Genomic DNA, 21,237 nt, shown 5'->3' with positions numbered 1-21,237 from the left:
ACGGAAACTCTTGTCGCACTGTTTACAGATGTAAGGTTTTTCTCCAGTGTGAATACGCTGGTGTGTCTTCAGGTTACTTATCACACTGAAACTCTTGTCACACTGGTTACATTTGTAAGGTTTTTGTCCAGTGTGAATACGTTGGTGTCTGTTCAGGTTACATAACAGACTGAAACTCTTGTCGCACTGTTTACAGATGTAAGGTGTTTCTCCAGTGTGAATACGTTGGTGTCTCTTCAGGCCACTTATCTGACTGAAACGTTTGCTACACTCTTCACAGATGTAAGGTCTTTCTCCAGTGTGAATACGTGTGTGTTTCTTCAGGCAATTTTTCTCACTGAAACTCTTGTCACACTGTTTACAGACGTGGGGTTTCTTTCCCGTCAGTCCACGCGCATTTACCTCACCCGGTGGCGTCACTAAGGCTGTAAACTGTTGACTGAAAGACCTTTGTTTGTCTGTGTCTCCTTGCTTCTGATTGGTTAAAGAGCTGGGTGCTTGATGACAGGCTTCTGAGGGAATCTGTCCATTCCTCAGCATTTGGCTTGGGAGGTCATTGTGGCTCTTATTCATATGTTCATGGAGAAAGACCTCAGTTTCTGAATACTGGGGCTCTGTCTCCATACCTCTGTCAGGGCCTCTCCTCTCTATGTTCCTATATTGCATACTAGCAGTAGCCTACTGGGCTGAAGAAGTGGACCTGCATAGACATCTTCACACTTTTTATAGGTTGTTCAGAGTTCTGGTTTTACGTCACACACAACACAAACAGCTGCCATGCGTGCTGCCTCAATGCCGATTTGTGCAAGCGATGTAGCGGTTAATCCGTACGTTTCTTTCTGCTTTACTGGTTTTGAGCGGTTCTCCTGGAAGGCGATAAGCTCGACATCTGGCTTTGTCCGTTTTTCCGTTTGACCGTCAGGTCACAGTATACACAAAGAGGCCTGTAAGTGGCATTGGTTCCACCCACAGGTTTGTACGACAAACGGTTGATGAGTAAAGTCAAATAAAGTTTGGGCCAATCAGAGGAGGGGGCAGGGCTAAGTTAAACCAATTAAGCTGAAGGACTCTTAATCAAGTCAATTGACACCACCCACAAGTTTGTACGACAAACGGTTGATGAGTATAGCCAAATAAAGTTTCGGCCAATCAGAGGAGGGGGCGGGGCAAAGTTAAACCAATTAAGGTAAAGGACTCTTAATCAAGTCAATTGACACCACCCACGAGTGTGTGCGACAAACGGTTGATGAGTAAAGCCAAATAAAGTTTTGGCCAATGAGGGGAGGGGGCGGGGCAAAGTTAAACCAATGAAGGTGAAGGACTGTTGGAGCAGCAGGAGTCGATGGTCCCCGGGAATTCCCCGTGAGCAGCCCAGTTGGGGACTTGGGGTGTTGATTTGGTTGATTTTTGCACTATTTGGCGGCGGTGGCATGGGGTCCCTGGGGGTCCAGGGGTCCTGAAGGTTGTGGATTGGCAGGCAAGGAGTGTGTGTGGAAAATTTCACATGGATAGGGGCAACGATGGCGGAGATATGGAAAAGTAGGGCAAAAGTGTGAGGTGAGGTGAGGTGAGGTGAGGTGAGGTGAGGTGAGGTGAGGTGAGGTGAGGTGAGGTGACGCAGGTTGCCCCTGCAGGGCAACCAGACTATAGTACTCTTTTGCCTCTTTTTTGGTGGCACTCACTTGGGCCATATTATGTCAAGTTATTCTGTCTTATACTAAGGGAATATCTTAAAAAAAACCTTACCAAAAACATCTTCACCAATGTGTTTATAAAGGTGTCTATAACACATCTCACAAAGTCTGGAATTCAGTTTCCCACGGATAATCCGTGACAGATGCTGAAAGTCAACTTAAAATGTACACACACAAAAAAAACACACACACACACACACACACACACACACACACACACACACACAGACACACACGCACACACGCACGCACGCACGCACGCACGCACGCACGCACGCACGCACGCACGCACACACGCACGCACGCACACAAATATGCTTTAAGTAGCACATGAGGGTTCAAAGTCAAACTAGGGGTTTTTCATGATTCTGAATCCATTGTAAGCATTTGTTTTGCACGAAAAACATTCCTTGGGCTAAAAACGGCTCCACAAACCGGTTTAGTGATGAGTCATCACTTTTCACAGTTTTGTGGGGGCAGTCTTTAGCCCAAGGAATGTTTTTCATGCAAAATAAATGGGACCCCAACTTTCAGCAGCTGTCACGGATTCTCCTAGGGAAATTGAATTTCAGTCTTTGTGAGATGTGTTACTAGACACCTTTACAAATACATTGGTGAAGACATTTCTTGGTAAGGAATTTATTCAAGGTTTGGACCTTTTCTCTGAAGATATTCCCTGATATTAGGCACACCATGTATGTCCAACGGCTAGCTGAGCTGTCAACTGTTGTTAAACTACAAGTGCATAGACCTACCCCGTCCTATTCAGCTATGCACCGTTAACACAGGAGGCCAATTTACAGTATATATTCCTTGAATTCATGGAGAGTTGTCTAGTTTTTGTTGCATTCCTAAGAACTTCCCGCGCAAACTGTGCTAGCATAGCTGCTTAGCCTGCTGCAGCATAGACATAGAAAAGTAGACGCCTCCATCTGCTCTGGGGCATAATATGGATCGGGGGACCGAGGGAATCTGCATTGCTTCCGCGTGAATCGCTTCCACGTGCGTCACAGAGACGGTAGTTGGTAGGCCAATCAGAGGAGGTGGGGGCGGGTCTTTACGAAACAGCCTTTAAGAACAGCTGAGCCACGCAACATCAGGAACTGGATGGAAACATCATAACATAAAAGCCACGCAAAAATAAAAATCAAACCTCGGTTCGAAGTGAAGCAGTGAATTTGAAGGAGCATAATAATATTAGGAGCAGCCAATAGAGGATTGCAAGTGTAGTTGCCTATTTATTGTCTGGAGAGCCAAATTGTCATGTGAAGCTTGACCAATCGTCAATTCTTCATTCTGGACTGGACAGGCACGGGACAGACAAAGCCAAGCCTTGGAGGCGCTTTCACCGCTTAAAAAAAAAAGAAAACTCATGGTGTGATTAATCTGTTTTCAAATCTTCTATTAACGTCTAGGTGTGCTGTCATGCTCATTTCAACATGGCTGGAGAGCCTGATTGAACAAATTGCTTGATCAGAAGAACTACCTACCGTACTACCTACTGTAGTATAAAGTAAGTCCTACAGAGCCATGAGGCCCATAGGGCAGGAGCCTATCTCTTGTTTCTGCAGCGTGAGGCAGCCTATCTCTTGTTTCTGCAGCGTGAGGCAGCTTGATGTACAGGTACACCCCCTGGACATGATGTACAAGTACACCCCCTGGACATGACGCTATTATGTCGCAGGGACTTACCCCCAATCCAACACTTGATGCTGAGTGCCAAGCAGGTAGGCACTGGGAGGGAGTCTTTGGTATGACCCGGCCGGGGATCGAACCCGGACCTCCCAGTCTCAGGGCGGACACAATACTACCTAGTATAGTATCAAAATTTCACTCCACTTTTTTCTCTTTTTTAGGACCTCTGAGTACCACCAGAGGGCAGCTCAAGTACCACCGGTGGTACTTGTACCGCAGCTAGGTTTTAGTCCAGTGTGGATGCGCTGATGTGTCTTAAGTCTCCATGAAGTACTGAAACTCTTGTCACATTATTTACAAAGGAAAGGTTTTTTCTCTGGTGTGGATATGTTGGTGTGTCTTCAGGGAACCTAATTCACTGAAACTTTTGTCGCACTGTTCACATTTGTAAGGTTTTTCTCCAGTGTGAATACGCTGGTGTGACTTCAGGTGACTTGACCTTCTGAAACTTTTATCACACTGCTTACAAAGGAAAGGTTTTTCTCCGGTGTGGATACGCTGGTGTCTCTTCAGGGTACCTATGTCACTGAAACTCTTGTCACACTGTTTACAAAGGAAAGGTTTTTCTCCGGTATGGATACGCTGATGTATCTTCAGACTACCTGTCTCATTGAAACTCTTGTCACACTGTTTACAGATGTAAGGTTTTTCTCCAGTGTGGATACGCTGGTGTGTCTTCAGGTTACCTATCACACTGAAACTCTTGTCACACTGTTTACAAAGGAAAGGTTTTTCTCCAGTGTGGATACGTTGGTGTCTCTGCAGAGTACCTATCACACTGAAACTCTTGTCACACTGTTTACAGATGTAAGGTTTTTCTCCGGTATGGATACGCTGATGTCTCTTCAGACTACCTATCTCATTGAAACTCTTGTCACACTGTTTACATTTGTAAGGTTTTTCTCCAGTGTGAATACGCTGGTGTGTCTTCAGGTTACATAACAGACTGAAACTCTTGTCGCAGTGTTTACAGATGTAAGGTGTTTCTCCAGTGTGAATACGCTGGTGTATCTCCAGGCTAGCTAACCAACTGAAACTTTTGCCACACTCTTCACAGATGTAAGGTCTTTCTCCAGTGTGAATACGCTTGTGTTTCTTCAGGCAATTTTTCTCACTGAAACTCTTGTCACACTGTTTACAGACGTGGGGTTTCTTTCCCGTCAGTCCACGCGCATTTACCTCACCCGGTGGTGTCACTAAGGCTGTAAACTGTTGACTGAAAGACCTTGGTTTGTCTTTGTCTCCTTGCTTCTGATTGGTTAAAGAGCTGTGTGCTTGATGACAGGCTTCTGAGGGAATCTGTCCATTCCTCAGCGTTTGGCTTGGGAGGTCATTGTGGCTCTTCTTCATATGTTCAAGGAGAAAGACCTGAGTTTTTGAATACTGGGCCTCTGTCTCCATACCTCTGTCACGACCGCTCTTTCTCTCTATGTCCCTATATTGCATACTAGCAGTAGCCTAGTGGGATGAAGTGGACGTGAGAAGACATCTTTCTCATAGGCTGTTCAGAGTTCTGGTCTTACGTCACACACAACACAAACTGCTGCCATGCGTGCAATGCCTATTTGTGCAGGCGATTTAGCTGTTAATCCGTAAGTTTCTTTCTGCTTTACTATTTTTGAGCGGTTCTCCTGGAAGGCGCTAAGCTCCAACATCTGGCTTTGTCTGTTTGTACGCCCAGGGTCACATCTAGCCTATACATCTGGCCTACATCTGGCCTATATCTTTTCACAAAGCACTCAAAGTCTTTTGTCACATTTGGCCAAGCTTCGCAGGGTGCTTAATGAAATTAAGTCATGAAGCACCACTCACTTTACATTAGGTGTGATTTTTTGTTTATTATAATGACAAGAGGTTTGTGCTTGTTATCCAGTTTTTGCCAGACCCAGGGGGTCGGCCTACATAAGGCTTTGTCGGTCTGTCGGTCTGTCGGTCGGTCGGTCGGTCCCTCTTTTCCTCAGTGTCCCTCTTTTCCTCAGTGTGCCTGTGTTTGCCTCTGACTGCTCATCTGCCCCTCCCTTCCCTTGCTCGGCTGATTGCCTTGAGTGCCGTCACCTGTACGGGACCAGCTGAGTTGAGTTGGCTGACGAGCTGCTGAGACTATAAATTCCTGTGTGTTCATGTGTTAGTTCAGTGCTGCAAAACATTTGCCCCACAGCCATACTAGTGAAAACAGCCCATCTACAAGCTCACAAACATTTCCAGCTGCTCAGCCTATAAAATCCTGTGTGTTCATGTGTTAGTTCAGTGCCATACTAGTCAAAACAGCCGATCTACAAGCTCACTACGCTTTGTTGCTGAGACTATAAAATCCTGTGTGTTCATGTGTTAGTTCAGTGCCATACTAGTGAAAACAGCCGATCTACAAGCTCACTACGCTTTGTTGCTGAGACTATAAAATCCTGTGTGTTCATGTGTTAGTTCAGTGCCATACTAGTTTTCATTGCGGGTCTGGCACAACCAGGTGACCTGGTCTAGTTTAGTAAGATATTATGATGTCACGTGAAACTCAAGATATCATTGGCCCATTTATAGTTTGGTTGGCCAAAATGTCATGTGAAGCTCACCAATCCACCAATCCTCAAGCTTATTGGAAATATGCCCATTTATGCCCATCTGGCATATGTTATGCTACGGGCTAGACGGCCCCTCTCGTGGCCCTTATTAGTGTGGTTGCCTATGGCAGTGGTTCTCAACCTGTGGGTTAAAATATGATTATTTTGGGGGTCGCAGCCTGAAAAGGTTGAGAACCACTGGCCTATGGGGCAACGCACTATAGTTCTAGTGTTACTTTCTAGGTAACACTAGGTAAGACTATAAGTAAAACCTAGACCAGTAAGTCTCCCTAATCGGGAGATAAGCGACCGTCAGGTCGCATACACAAACATTAGAAGGCAATCGTAGCCAATCAGGAGGGAATATGGGAAATGGGACAGATCCATGTTGATGACATAACTTTAGAGATACTGTGTACCGCTTTGCGTGATTTTAGAGCAAAATATGTAGGAGCCCAAAAATGTGTTTTGCAGAAATCGGCCTCATGGTGGCGCTAGAAGGGGGCCATGTGAGAAATCAGGGCTGGAGGTTGTGGTTGCCAGCCAAAGTGTGTGCAAGGTTTGGCATGGATAGGGGCAACGGTGGCGGAGATAAGAGTAGGGCCAACAATGTGACGTGACGGACATGTTCAGGGCCCAACTGTAGTGTAGCCTACCAAATGTCACACTTTTATGAAAAAGTGAACGATTCACCTAGAATCTGGTCTTAATCCTCCGGACCAAGAAAAAAGTAGCACTAATAGCTGCATATAACAAGTTGAAGTTTGAACAAAATTTCCAGCTCCAAAAATGTGTAACTACAGTAGGATGCCAAAAAGTGTCTGAATAAATATAAATTGAGGACAACTATAGTGTGCTCGCTAAAGCAAGCCCACAATGACTTATTTTTTTTTTTTTTTACATCCATCTTCTCTTCTGGGGGACATGAAATAGCTTGAGAACCACTGGTATATAGTAGTTTAGTAGTATATATGTATAGTATAGTGTGTTATGTGCAACTGTGCATGCAATCGTGCGTGAGCGCACGCGCGCGCAAGTGTGTGTGTGTGTGTTTGTTTGTTTGTTTGTTTGTTTGTTTGTTTGTGTGTGTGTGTGTGTGTGTGTGTGTGTGTGTGTGTGTGTGTGTGTGTGTGTGTGTGTGTGTGTGTGTGTGTGTGTGTGTGTGTGTGTGTGTGTTGCTTCTCTCAGAAGAAAGAAGTTGGGGAGGTCTCCAAGGACATAAAAAGGTTGGAAACCACTGCTCTATGCCAACATGATGTTACCAATTCTACTAACAATGTGACTCACTGGATTTCACTATGAATAACTAATTAGGTGTGGCCCACATTATGGTCAAGTAAAATACACTCTATAATCTTTAAATATTTTACCAAAAAATATGAATCTGTCCAGATCCTACAGTACATAGCCTACATACAGTATAGGCTACTACAAATTCTGTGAAAGGAGGTTTGATCAGTAGTAGGCCTTGTGACTGAAAAGCAGTTCAGATTGTGATTTTATAGATGGTCTGAACTGAAGTGAATTGTCTTGAATGGCTTAATGTTTGAGTATTTGTCACACGTTCAGCCAGCCTAATGGAGAAGTTGTGGGTGTGTCTTTAATAGTTCATACTTTAAGCTTGCTACATCTTCCTGAGGTTTCATCCACTGCTGCTTGAGTGGAATTTTCCGTTGTGTATTTGTATTGTCAGTGCTTTGACTGATTGATTGAATACTTTATTGGAAGTTTGCGTAGTAAAAGGTAAAGGACAGTACAGTTCACTGGTACAAGGTCAACTAAAAGGATAAAGACCACAAGAAAAGCCTTTGGGCTTGTTTAAATTGGGGTCACTTTTTTTTCTCAATGCACACAACATTAAATGACAGAAAAATAAAACAGTACTATGCAAAAAGAATCATCATAAGACAGTCTTAAAACAAAATAAAAAAATAAATGGTATTACCAGTAAAAAATGTCAGGGGGAGGTAAGGATAGGCTTTGTCTTTTTTTACCATTTTCGAGTTGCAGCCATGCAACTGTACTTTTCAGAGCGGTTTTAAATGAGGTAGGGATTTACACTATACTTTACGGCCATCGGTAGGGCGTTCCACATTATTTGCGAACGATGTTGTTTGAGCCAAATCTAGGTTGGACGTGATTTGCGTCAGGTTGTTATTGTGTACATCCTTGACGTTTTGGAAGTATTTTGTCAGGTACATGGGTATCTTAGTGGTGTAGTGTATGCACCAGGCCCATTGCAATATGCTGTACTCTGTCAGCTACCATGAGCCATCCTAAACTTTCAAAAATGATCAGGTTAAGCAGTAGCCTAACCAGTTTATTTTGGGTTGTTTGGTGCCTTGTTTTTAAGGCCTTTGAGGCACTGTGGTACCATACGTGGTACTTGAGTCAAAGTGTACTCAACTACAAGTGAAAGTTGTACCAAAATAGAAAATGTAAAAGCATTTATATAAGAGTAACTTAAAAAAAAAAGCTTTGCTGTATGATTGCGACCGTCAGGTCGGCGGTCGCAAGTTACTATGAAAAGCTCCACCGGCTGTCCGTCTGTCTGTCCGTCCATCACGTCACACTTTTGCCCATACTCTTGTCTCCGCCACCATTGCACCTATCCATGCCAAACTTTGCACACACACTGACACTCCTTGGCTGGAAAATCACAACCGCCGCATCTGATTTCTCACATGGCCCTCTTCTAAAGGGCCACCATTAGGCCGATTTTTTGCAAAACACATTTTTGGACACTGCTCCTACAGATTTTGGCTTAAAATCATGCAAAACGGTACACACTATCTCTAAAGTCATGTCATCAACATGGATCTGTCCCATATTCCCTCCTGATTGGCTACGATTGCCTAGTTTGTGTATGCGACATGACGGTCGCTTATCTCCCGATTAGGGAGTCTTACTGGTTTTCTGATTGATTGATTGAATATTATATTAGACAAAAATGTAGAACAGCACAGTCAAAACAACCTGCATGCCTAAAAGGAACACCCCAAAAAGTCCTTGCGGCCTTGTTATGTTTCAATTAGAGGTATCAGCCAGGGCAGTCTACTGTTAAGTGGAGTGGTTGTAAGACAATGTGTAACCTCTACTGACCTCTACTGTCCCAAATATGCTACTGCAGCAGAAACCTATTTTCACGTGCTGCAGACAGACTATTGTTTTTATGCCTCAAGCTGCAGCACTTTTGTCATCTCACACACACACACACACACACACACACACACACACACACACACACACACACACACACACACACACACACACACACACACACACACACACACACACACACACACTTTATCCAGTGTGCAGACTCAATTATTTTTGTGTTTGCCTCTGCGCAGCACCTGGCTTTTTAAACTGTGGATGTATTAAGTTGTTTGTTACACAGAGGGTGGAGACGTGTGAAGGTCGGGAGGTCCAACGCCAGATGTGGCGCAGTGGACCAGCAGCGCTGGTCAGACTCCTTGGTGAGGAGGATGGGTCTGACTCTGATCCTCCAGATCAGTGGTTCTCAAAGGCCCCTTTTCCACTGAGGTTGAACCGGTTCAGTTCTTTTTTTCCAACCAGTTCAGAGTGTTTCCTCTGAAAATGAATTGGACCAAGGGGCACCAAGGGGCCTTTTCCACCGGCAAAGAACCGGTTCCAGAACCAGTGCCGGTTCAACTTTATTGGAACCATGGTTCGTTCTTGCGAACCGGCCGCAAACCGGCCTGCGTTTCCACCAGATTGAACCAGAGGAACCAAGGATTTTGTGGTTCCCCTTTCCGAACCAACTTTTACGGTTCGGAACCAACTCGGTTCTCGGTGGAAAAGCTCACCTCTGGTTCATCCCATAGGCAGGAGAAAGAACCAGAACCAGTCGAAAAGCGCCCTCACTGAGGGGCCTTTTCCACCGGCAAAGAACCGGTTCTGGTTCTTTCTCCCGCCTATGGGATGAACCACAGGTGTGCTTTTCCACCAAGAACCGGAGTTGGTTCCGAACCGTAAAAGTTGGTTCCGAACGGGAACCACAAAATCCTTGGTTCCTCTGGTTCAATCATGGTTCAATCTGGTGGAAACGCAAGCCGGTTCGCAAGAACGAACCAAGGTTCCAAGAAAGTTGAACCGGCACTGGTTCTGGAACCAAGGTTCTTTTGGTGGAAAAGGCCCCTGAGAGACAGCGAGGTCTGTTCCTGACAGCTGGTGTGTTGTGGATGGAAATGGAAACAACCTGCAGGGGGCAGCAATTTTCAAGGAAGAAAAAAAGCTCAGTCTTGTCTGACTTTCTGACAGAACCAATGCATCTGTGTAGAGGGAAACAAATCAGGGGGTCAAGAAACAGACACCTGGTTATTTAAAAATCACACCCAGTGTGAAGTTAGCAGTGTTATTTACAAGTTAATTTCATTTCGTCATACGAAGCTTGGCCAATGTGACCCTGGGCGTACAACAAACGTTGAGCTCTTTGTGCAAAGAAGTAGGGTAGGCCAGATGTAGGCCACGCTTCAGAACCCATACAACAAACTTTGAGCACTTTGTGCCAAGATGTAGGCCAGATGTAGGCCACACTTAAGAGCCCAGACATTTTTGGTGCCATTTTTTGGGAGGTGCATCTCTCCACTCCGACATGTCTCCTTTCCGACACGAAAGCCCTTTGCACACAGGACAGTTGCGTTTTTTTCGTTTGTGGCATGAATAAAACACATTGGATTTGGTGTGCAAGGCTGTGCGGAATCGTCGCTGCGGATCCAAAAAGGAGTCATAAAAGGAGTGATGAGTTTTTTACCGCATGCGACTAGACGCACGAATCGAACTGAGTTCGATCGAGAAAAAAACGCACGGCGGCAGCCACTCGTCGCACACCTAATTCGGAGCCGGTGTGCATAAGGTCATAGAGAATCATTGTTTTCTTTTCAAAAAATGATATTGTCCGTTTTATCCGTGCGGTTAAACGCGCCTGTGTGCAAAGGGCTTAACCCTATCTCTAACCCTAAACCTAACCCCTATGGGAGTGTCGCCACTCCGACAATAACAAGTCAATTTCGGAGTGGCGACATGTCGGAATGGAGGGAGCCTCTCTTTTTTGGGGGGCCCCGGACAAAGCCAGATGTTGGAGCTTATAGCTTTGTGTTATTTTATTTTCATTTTTCCAGATGGTCTCTGGCACAAAATATAGCTGTTGTGTCCTTGACTTGTCAGTAAATCATGCACAAAGCTTGTTGTCTTTTAGTTACTTTTACCGAGCCAAAACTGCCGGTTCCAAACGCATGTGTCAGCTGGGTGAGTTACATACATAATAGTGTCCTTCCAGAACTCAGTCACCGGTCATGTGACTTGGGCAACCAATAGTAAACCAGTACATGACAATTATAGCCTACCTATATTTTCAGATGTCAAATAAACATATACATTTGGGGGTCTTCCTTATGAAAATGTTTGAGAACCACTGATAGCGAATCTCTCCCTCTCCCCTCTCTCCCCACACAGGGCTCTTTAGTCTAGTTTAGTTACCTCCCACTTGAACCGGAACCTTTTCTTTGCGTGTGGCAGCAACAGTGACCCCTGTAGTGTGTGTGTGCGGCTGGCTTCAGTGGCTTGTCTTCTTGTATGACAGACAGCACACAGTCACAGCCAACCCAGCAGCCACAACTGTGTGTTCGGTTCGCGCATTCATCATTGACGTCAAGCGGATCACCCAAACTGTGTCAGCTGAAGACAACAAGACAGACAGACAGACAGACAGACATGCATCCTATTTCACCCATGATGTCTCGGGTTTTAGTCGTCGTTTTCGTGGGCGAGTCGTCGCTCCGATATTTTAGCACAAAACGGATGTGAACGACCATTATTTTCTCTCTCTGTCTGCGCTTGCTTTGCGTGTTATAATGGGCGACCAGAAGATCCACGAATGACAAGAACCGTGTACAACCACGAACCACGGCCACGGACGCACCCACTTTTCCCCCAGACTGAACCGGGCGTTTGGTTGGGTATCATCGTAGCATTAGTGGGACTGACAACGTTACGGGGTCTGTAGTTCTTCTTCTAGGCTTATTATTCTACCATGGGGAGCACGACCTCCTGCTGCGTGTCTGCCAGCCCCAAGCTCCGCAGAAATGCCCACTCCAGGCTGGAGTCGTACCAGCCGGAGCCCGAGCTGAGCCGCGAGGAGACGGGCTGCAACCTGCAGCACATCAGCGACAGGGAGCACGTCGACGGTAAGCTGAATAGCATGTAAAGTAGCATCGGTTCCAATGGTGGTGGGGTCGTGTGGGCCACGATAGGCTATGGACGAAGTGACAGAAGGCTAAAACAAGTAACTAAGTAGCTACATTTACTCAAGTACTGTACAATTTTGAGGTAGGCCCATTTCTACTTTACTTGAGTATTTCCAATTTCCAATACTTTTACTTCTCATTGCATCTCGGATCCAAATATATCATTTAAGTACACTTGTGTGAGGTATCTGTACTTTACTTTAGTATTTCCAATTTCCACTACTTATACATTCTACTCCACTACATCTCGGATCCAAATATTGTACTTTTTACTCCACTACATTTATTTGAACACTTTAGTTGCTTGTTAATTATTAAATAGGCTAATTAATAATTACACAACCTTAAACGCTAATGGTATCTAAAATGACTGAATTCATGCCTATTTCTTGTGAGGATATAAACATTGGCTACTCAAGAAAGAGGTAGTAGGCCCGGTACCCTCTGTAATACTAATTTCCCTCTTGAGTGACTTGTTGTCTGACTGTAGAACTAATCAGTCATGTGTGACATACTGTATACAAGACATTACTGTGGCCGTCCAGTGGTTCTCAACCTTTTCAGGCCGTGACCCCCCAAAATAATCATATTTGAACGGGGGATGCCCCAAAATAATCATATTTGTACGGGGGATGCCCCAAAATAATCATTGAACTGGCCCACCCCCCAAAATGTAGGAGTTGAGGCATGATTCTATTTAGTTTGGTTCCACCAATGAATATTGTGAAACTAGCAGATCTATTAAGCTAATTGGAGGCTAATTTCACAATTCTTTATAATATTTGATAATTTGGCCAATGTTTGACCAGTTGTTACTTGTACTTATAGTATGGGGCTTTTAAGCCGTGACATCATTTTGTAGGCAGAGGAGAATCTGCCCCCAGAGCATTTTCTGTCCCTCGCTATTTCAAAAAACAACTACTAAAAAATAACGACTAAAGTATAATTCTAACACTTTCCTTTCAACAACAAAGAGAAGAAAAATGTGTAAATAGTAAAAATAGTAAAAAGATTCACGGAAACTGGGGGCAGAAATTCTCCTCTGCCTACAAAATGATGTCATACTTAACAGCCCCATAGTGTGTTGGTTACTTCTTCTGATCATCTGGGGAACCCCCCAAAATCATGTGGGGCCCGACCCACAGGTTGAGAACCACTGGCCTTGTCTACGAGTAAAGGGGTAGATTCACTTTAGTCCCCTCTATGTGGTGCCACAGAACTAGGCTGGGCGATATGACTTCAAATAAATATCACAACCACTTCCAACTCCTGCCTCCATTACGGTTAATGAACGATAATCAAGTCAAAGTAGTGGAAATAGATGTACAAGCTCACAATGCGCTGCGATGTGACGTAGATCGCCTATTTGCACTATTCTTGTGCACCATCATTTTACAAACCCTGCTTCTCAATGAAGCGATTAACTAAGTCGACTATTGGTTCTAATATATGGGTTTCAATACATATATATATATATACAGCCCTACAGCACACAGCATCCTGCTCATGAGGCCATATTCCTTTGTGGTATGTCTTTGTTTTCAGGGCTGAACATGAAAGCAACTGCAACTGTGTGTGTGTGTGGACAGCAGCCCCCTCCATTGACACATGCAAATGTGCATTACAATTGACCCATTCACACTGGAAAGTGTCTGCTGCTAAATTACTGCTCTTTTTCAGGCAACAGCCAACTATTATAACATTAGGCTAATAATGGCTTTAATCAAACATTGTACACACAAACCCTTGTTTTGATTTATTTATTTTAAGAACCTACACACAGTACTAAAACCACATCACTGCGTGTACCCAAAGAGCCTACACTGGAGGGCTAATCATCACTGTTCATATTCCAAATAAGGTTTTGATTTGTGTTTACCTTGGCATGCACTTGGAAGGCCTTGTAGGTGTTTACATGTGTTGCCTACTGCCACAGTAAGCCACAAGGATTGGGTTTTGGACTGTTTCCAGATATTCACTGGTGTCTGGGGTTTCCTTGTCTCTCCACTGTTGAGCAATTTATTGAGTGCCAAAACAAATAATCCAGCATGGAATTAATTCTGTTAACCATTTTTATATGGGACAATCTTACACTCCTCCAGGCACTATGTCAATTCTCAACAAGGGGAGTGTTAAACCTAACCCTAACCCTAACCCTTAGTCGAACTAATAACACATAGAAATATTGAGCCTTTCCCCTCAACAAGAAGGTGTATTTTGTTTTTAATGCTTTCTTAGTTGACTGGTGATCTCTGAAGGTGAGACACTTTTGATATAAATTAAGACTTTTAAACACAAACATGCATGATATTGTAACAGAACTTTGCACTTGTTAAAGGTGTAGTTAATTATTTCTGTCTGCTGTGCGATCTAAGCTAAAATTAGCACCTTCCTCCATCGATTCCTGTCCTTGACATTGTGTTGTCTGTGCTTGGCCTACAACACAAAGACACAATGAACTTGACAGTTCATCTTGACACCTCATCAGTCATCCATTACATTTCTGTTCTGTCCCGGGTAGTTTTTAGGCCTCACCGGCCTTCTTTTGCCTGGTGGGGGGGCTTGTAATCCGACCAGAAGATTTTGTTTAGAATTTTTGTTCAAGTTATTTATTTATTATCCCTATTTCCATTTGTACAGCTCTGCCTCCCAAACATTGTTAAACACACATTTCAACTAGCCATTGTAAATGTGAAACAAATCTATATTGAGCAACTGTATGGCCCAATTCTTGGCTAAAATGTTATCAGAAACAGTTTTTGTTGGACTATGGAGGTGAAATAGTCAAAGACAACTTAAGCCATGACTGTAATACTGACTCATGTCTCTCACCTCATGCCTCTCGCCTGGTACGAAGGGTAACAAAGGCAACTGCACAGGGTCAAATTAACCAACAGGCAGAGGCTCCAGTCCTAATGTGTTTTTAATTAGCAGTGATATAGCAGTGGTTCTCAAAACCTTTCATGTCACGGAACGGAACAGACACCATCTGAAAAGGTTTTGTAGAGACACTATAAGAGAATATTTATAGAAGTGTATGAATGCAGACTTCATAGCATGATGGTATATCTATCTATAAATGCGACAAATCTCTGTCTGAGTGTCTGTGTGTCTGTAATCCGCGTATCTCGAGAACCGTTCGTCCCACCGGAGAGTTTTGCTCGAATTGTTGTGCTCCCAAGTGTACATTCTGTTGCCTGTTGCAGTATTTTTGCAGTTGCAGTAACTAATATCAAAGGAAAATGCATGTTAAATCACTCCTGTTACATATGGTAATCATAAAACTCATTACGAGTTTTGATGACTGGTGTTTATTGCTTTAGCAGGGAGCAGACATATACTGTACATGAATGCAGGGAGCATGCACACACTGTCTGCAGACCTTCGCCTTGGCTTTCGTAGTCCAGGGGAACACAAGAACGCTCGCCCTAAAACACACTCGCCCCTGGTCCAACCCGGAGACCTCGGAACAGTCACCGCCACATATTCCTAAACGTAACCTCATGCCTAAACCTAACCTTATTCCTACACGTAACTAACTTCAGTAAACAAATACAAGAACCTTGAGGGGGTGAGTGCGTTTTGGAGCGAGGATTCCGGTTGCCGCCCAGGCTACTGGAAGCATATTATAGTGGGCCAGCCCCATCATCATATAAACATTTGTCATGGACAGGTATGCATGGTACAAACATTGCTGTGTGTGTGTGTGTCCGTGTCCTCGTGGACATCTGCTAAAGGCTAGCCATGGTCCCCAGGCTTGGAGGTCTGCAGTCTGCACAGCCAGCAGCCATTTATCGGTGCATGTCCACATTGTTTATTTGGTGGAAGATGTACAGTAAAATGTACAGTAAAATAAGATGTTAGAAGATTCAAGACCCACTCTCCCACACTGTTGCCACTTGCCAGTATACTCCAAAGAAGGTAGAGAGAAGTTTCTCCTGGGAACAAACAATAGAGCTACTGTAATTGTGCTGTCAATATTCTATTGTGAAAACATTACATGCAACCTTCTAACCACCAAATTTAACCCACATTTTAGAAAGTAGTAGTATAAAAAAGATGACTTATTACTTACAACAGGTGATGAGAATTAGCACTTGTGCTATAATCACTTAAATCAATGCATCTGGTTCGTCCAATGTCATTGTGATGTCCATGTCAAATAAATAAACTGTAATTGATAATTGTAAAGCCCCGTTTTCACTGAGTCAAACTTCTGGAAGTTTTTTCCAAAATGACGGCAATTTTGAAATTCACGCCATGTGAAAACGGCCACTTATTTTGTCTTCCGTGAGTTTTGGTGTCCCAAACGTGACGGGAAAATACCTAGTAATTTTTGCTGAAAGTACTGGGAGAATAGAAATTTCCCCACAGTGAAAACGGCATACCGTGATTTTTACTTTTTTCGGACAAGCAGGTGCATGCAAGGAGCCAATATTAACAGTTAAAGCATTGTAATTGGGATTGAAAGCTTCAGAATCCATATTGCATTCGAATGTTATGTAAGCCTGCCAAACACAGAAGACAGACGTCTATTTCTTTCTACAATCTCCAGCCTATACACTGCGGTGCTGAGAAATGCAAGCTTGCTCAATTCATGGTTCAAACTTATTTGTAGGCTATTCTATAGCCTATTTGTAATTAAGCTGTGTGGGTTTTGATACAAGTCCGGTCTGGAGAACGGGACACGGGATGCGCTCGTAATGTGATGAAAGCTGGAATCTTTACCAACTCTTCTTACGGTGCTATAGCCTATTTTTTGTCTGATTGGGACGCAATGCGCTCATGTGATGTGATGAAAGTTGGAAGCTATCGACTCAAAGAGCTGCATCAAATAGTTTCTCGTCGTAAAGTGTTTTACTGAGCAGCGAGCGTCGGAAAAAAAACGCTTGAAAAAAAATAAAAATAAAAACAAGCCCACAAAAGCGATCCTTTCTGAACCTTATAAGTTATGTGACACATAAGGTTCACATGTGTTGTTTCATGAAGAATATTTCTTGTAACTTGTTAAATCCATTGGTGAGAGAGAAAAGGAGAGACGAACAGACGTGAGTCGCTGCTGCTTTAGCAAGCGACCAAGCGTCCAGACAGTGTGGTGCGCACTGCGCACTGCAGGTTCCGTTGCCATGTCTGCTAATTATAAGTGACTATGGTCTTGATTTCCGTAAAGTTGCTTGTATATATTGATCGTTTCTGGCTGCGTTTTATTTGTTGTGATCTTTTAGATCGGTAATTGTCAAGTAGCTGATGTGGCGATGCTTATAGTTTTAAATTGCTTGTGTGGCCTAGATAATAGGGATGTCAAAAATGGACCTTTATCAAAATCGATTATTCTATAGCAATAATCGAATATTATTCGAAAATCGATAATTAATTATTATTATTATTTTTTTATTAAAAAAAAAAAAAAAATCATTTTTTTTTTCTTCTGTTTTTCTTTTTTTTTTACTGGATTTCAATGCACATTTACATATGTACAACATGGCTCTTCAGGTAATTGGTAGCCTAACTACTACTCTTCATCTTTCTTTTTAGTGTGCCAGTGTACTGTTCACCTAATCTCTCAAGAACAGATTCTGTGATGCTTTACAATACAGAGGACGCTGTTTTCCCTTTTCTTTGATGATGGCCACCAAGTACCAAACAATCAAGCCTGAATCAATCACACCTGTGTCTGAGACAGGGGGGGGGGGGGAGTGTGTAGCAGGCAGCTGCCACTCTGCTGTGCTCCTTCACTCTGTCTACACAGTTTACAGTTGGTGCTGGTGTGAATAATAAATCAATGGCCATTTACTATTATCATTAATACTATTGTTAGCCTATATTCTATATATTGGTTGAAACTAACTAACTAAGCCAAAAAATTGTATAAAAAAAAAATATATATATATATATATTAATATTTTTTCGATTTTCGGTTATGAAATATTAAAATCGAATATTGATTAATCGAACGAATATTCGAAAATCGATTATTCGGTGACATCCCTACTAGATAATATTAGGGCTGTCCTCGACGCAGGATTTATCAAGTCGATTCGAGTCGCGGGGGTTAATCCGACGCGTCGACGAATCGTTTATGTAAAAAAAAAAGAAAGAAAAAAAAAGTGGTGCTTTAAGCTTTTAAACCACGTCAACGTAATACAATAAAACAGCAATATGTTTTAAGCCTTTAAAGTGAATTAGATCCATGAACTACCGTGCATATTGAGACATGATAGCGGTGGACACTGGACATTAATGACGATAAGATTGCGTCCAGCCGTGCGTAATTTGCCGTGCGTAATTGTGAATTGTGGAGCAGAGTAGAACAACGGAGGAGAGAATAATGCATCTCTTTGACAGCATGTCGTGTATTATTTCCACAAGTTGTATTTTCTCAGAGCACCGCTGCTGTATCAAAAGAGCTACGTTGCCGATCTGGTGCGAGATAATAAAAAGAAAACAGTTCGCCCGTCGCTATTCCTCAGCCTGAGTCCAACCACCACACACCCACGGCAGTGAAAGTGAAAGCGCATCGCGCTGGCTCTGCTGGACTGCTGCTTCTTTGGCCAGCTCTCAAGTAGAATAACAACTCGTCGACGCATTTCCTCTCCAAGCGGTTACTTCAAAATAAGAGCTCCCTGTTATATGATCAAGGCAACTTTCAAGTCACGTGAACTGATTTTATTTTTAAGTCTAGTTTACAAGTAGTAGGAAGTATGGACTCAATAAGAATTACATGACAGTCACAGTCCAGCGCTCTCATACCGCACCACCACCACAGTATACTGGTGTGATAAAAAAATTATATATTTTTGACGGCTCGACTCAAACAATTGGCGTCGATTCCGGGGGCTTAACACGACGCGTCGATTCGTCGATTTTTAGAGGACAGGCCTAGATAATATCACTTTTTGGGGCTTATTTTCGTACACCTGGTTGCTTATTTCTCTCGCAAAGTCTGGCAACACGGACTTTAATACCGCGACAATGGTTTCGTGAAAACTATGTATTTTATGGCTATGCCTGCATTTTTGCTCATGTGAAAACACCCAAAAAACAAAACTCCCGGCAAGTTGAAAATGATTATGCTAATTATTTTGCAGGAAAAATTCCGGAACTGTAGTGAAAACATGCCTTATGTGTAATCCAACATGATTGCATTTAGCATGCTTCTACCTACTTTCAATATGTATCATGGGTTCTAATTTAGTGCAATCTGTGTCTGGCAGTCTGACAAGCAGTGCTTTGCGTTTATGTAACTATGGCAGGGTGACGTCACGTGAAAAGGTCCATGGCCAAATGTAATATATATTATATTATACATTATGTTTAGTGATGCAATATAGATTTTTCACCTTCAATACGATATCATAGCATCTAAATCGATATGATTTTGATATGGATTGATACGATACAGCACATATTTGAGGTCTTTCCATGATATGATATCTGGCAGGCTCCAGGAATGGAGTGCTTATATTAGAGCGTTTTATTGGTCATTTTAGCTGAATTCCGATACGATCCGATATCCGTTTTTTTGCTCATATCGCTCCAATATGCGATACATATATCGTATCGCGGCATCACTAATTGTGTTCAGTTAAACGTAAGTAAGTATGCTCCAATATTGGCCTACTTTTTGTTCCAAGTAATGTAATTCACTAAACGCCCTCGAGTGAAGAACAAAAGGCCTAGGCATAGTGTCAGATGGAATAAATAAGAATGAAACAATAATGTTATTGGTATTACAATGTTTTTTTTTCATGACTACATTTTGTCTACATTGTGGTATGTTTTTCTCCCCCCATTTCTTTTAATCCCTATCTGTATCCTTTTTCGCTCCAAAATGTAATGTGACAAATAGACAAAAGCGGTTGCTACGGAAGCTTCTAGCCATCTACTAAATATATTCTGACGTCAAATTGGACAGGATGCATAATTGCACCCGGGCAGACGCCCCGCAGCGCGTGGCTGAAAAAAAAGCAGGCGGTTGAGATTCAACTTGTGTCGTCTCTTTACAATGGCCGCATGAAGACGGGCTCTGAGGGGAACCCCTTCCCTTCCCCCCCGTGATTGAAAACAGAGCGTGTCTAATGCATGGTGCGTGGAGTTCATATAGACTGTACAAGGACGCAGATTAGTGGGGTTTCACACACCCAAGCGCGTGCGCACAGCCGCAGACACATACATATCGTCGTTGTCGGGTGGATACCTCGTATCTCCCAAGTTTCACATTTTTACGTCCTTTCGCAAAGTAAAGCCCCGCTTCATCATACAAGGCCGTTGCACAAAAGTTGTGAAAACAGCCGATCTACAAGCACACAACGCTGTTGTGTGCTTGTAGATCGGCTGTTTTCACTAGTTTAAATCATTTTTAAAATGATAAATGCAAAACAAACGGTTTTGGACATACAATGTTTCCACCCGACAACAACGACATGTGTGTATTAATACATTGTACTTGTGAGTATTTGTGAGGAGGACATCAACATGTTGTGATGTTCGTTTTATAAATGACATTTTTGTTCCATTTATCAACAAAAATAAAATTAAAATTAAAATGCACCTGTTTTTAGAGCTTGTAGATCTGCTATTTTGGGTGCGAGAAAGTATCAAGCCTGAATCTACAATTTCTATAACCGTAAAACTAGTGTTGCCCGATCCCGATCACGTGATCGGATCGGCCGCCGATATGGCCGTTTTTATAAGATCGGAGATCGGGAAAAAAATATCTTTTTTTTTTTTTTTTTTTTTTAATATTTTCTGGGAGTACTGAAAGTTACAGGTAAGGTGAATGCGATATGAAATGTAAGCTTACCATAATCACAGTAATCCTTAATCATTTTCAATCATATTCAAGGGCTTTTGGAGAAATGAGACAGACAGCACTGCAGAGGGAAGGTGATTGTGTCAGACTCTGTGTCCAGCTGGCAGCTGATGCCAATAAGTAGTAATTGGCCCCTTGTTAATGGATCAAAGGAAGGCAATTATGTCTCTCTGTACTGTCAACTAGCTGCTACAGATGCATACTTTTCAAGC

The 21,237-nt window shown here is 43.0% G+C and overlaps 1 protein-coding gene across 1 annotated transcript in view; it reads left to right on the top strand.

The window, feature by feature from the left end:
- The first annotated feature begins 11,570 nt into the window (after nt 1-11,570).
- The window catches only part of LOC308284589 (cyclin-Y), a 41,547-nt gene continuing 31,880 nt past the window's right edge, over nt 11,571-21,237 (top strand). The window contains exon 1 of the mRNA XM_080725255.1: nt 11,571-12,153. Coding sequence (XP_080581381.1) covers nt 12,000-12,153 — 154 coding nt within the window. The 5' untranslated portion in view covers nt 11,571-11,999. The remainder of the gene's footprint in view (nt 12,154-21,237) is intronic.

The sequence above is a fragment of the Nannobrachium achirus genome (assembly GCF_963921795.1).
Source record: "Nannobrachium achirus genome assembly, chromosome: 5".
Classification (NCBI taxonomy): domain Eukaryota; kingdom Metazoa; phylum Chordata; class Actinopteri; order Myctophiformes; family Myctophidae; genus Nannobrachium; species Nannobrachium achirus.
This window is presented reverse-complemented; position numbering and strand designations above follow the sequence as displayed.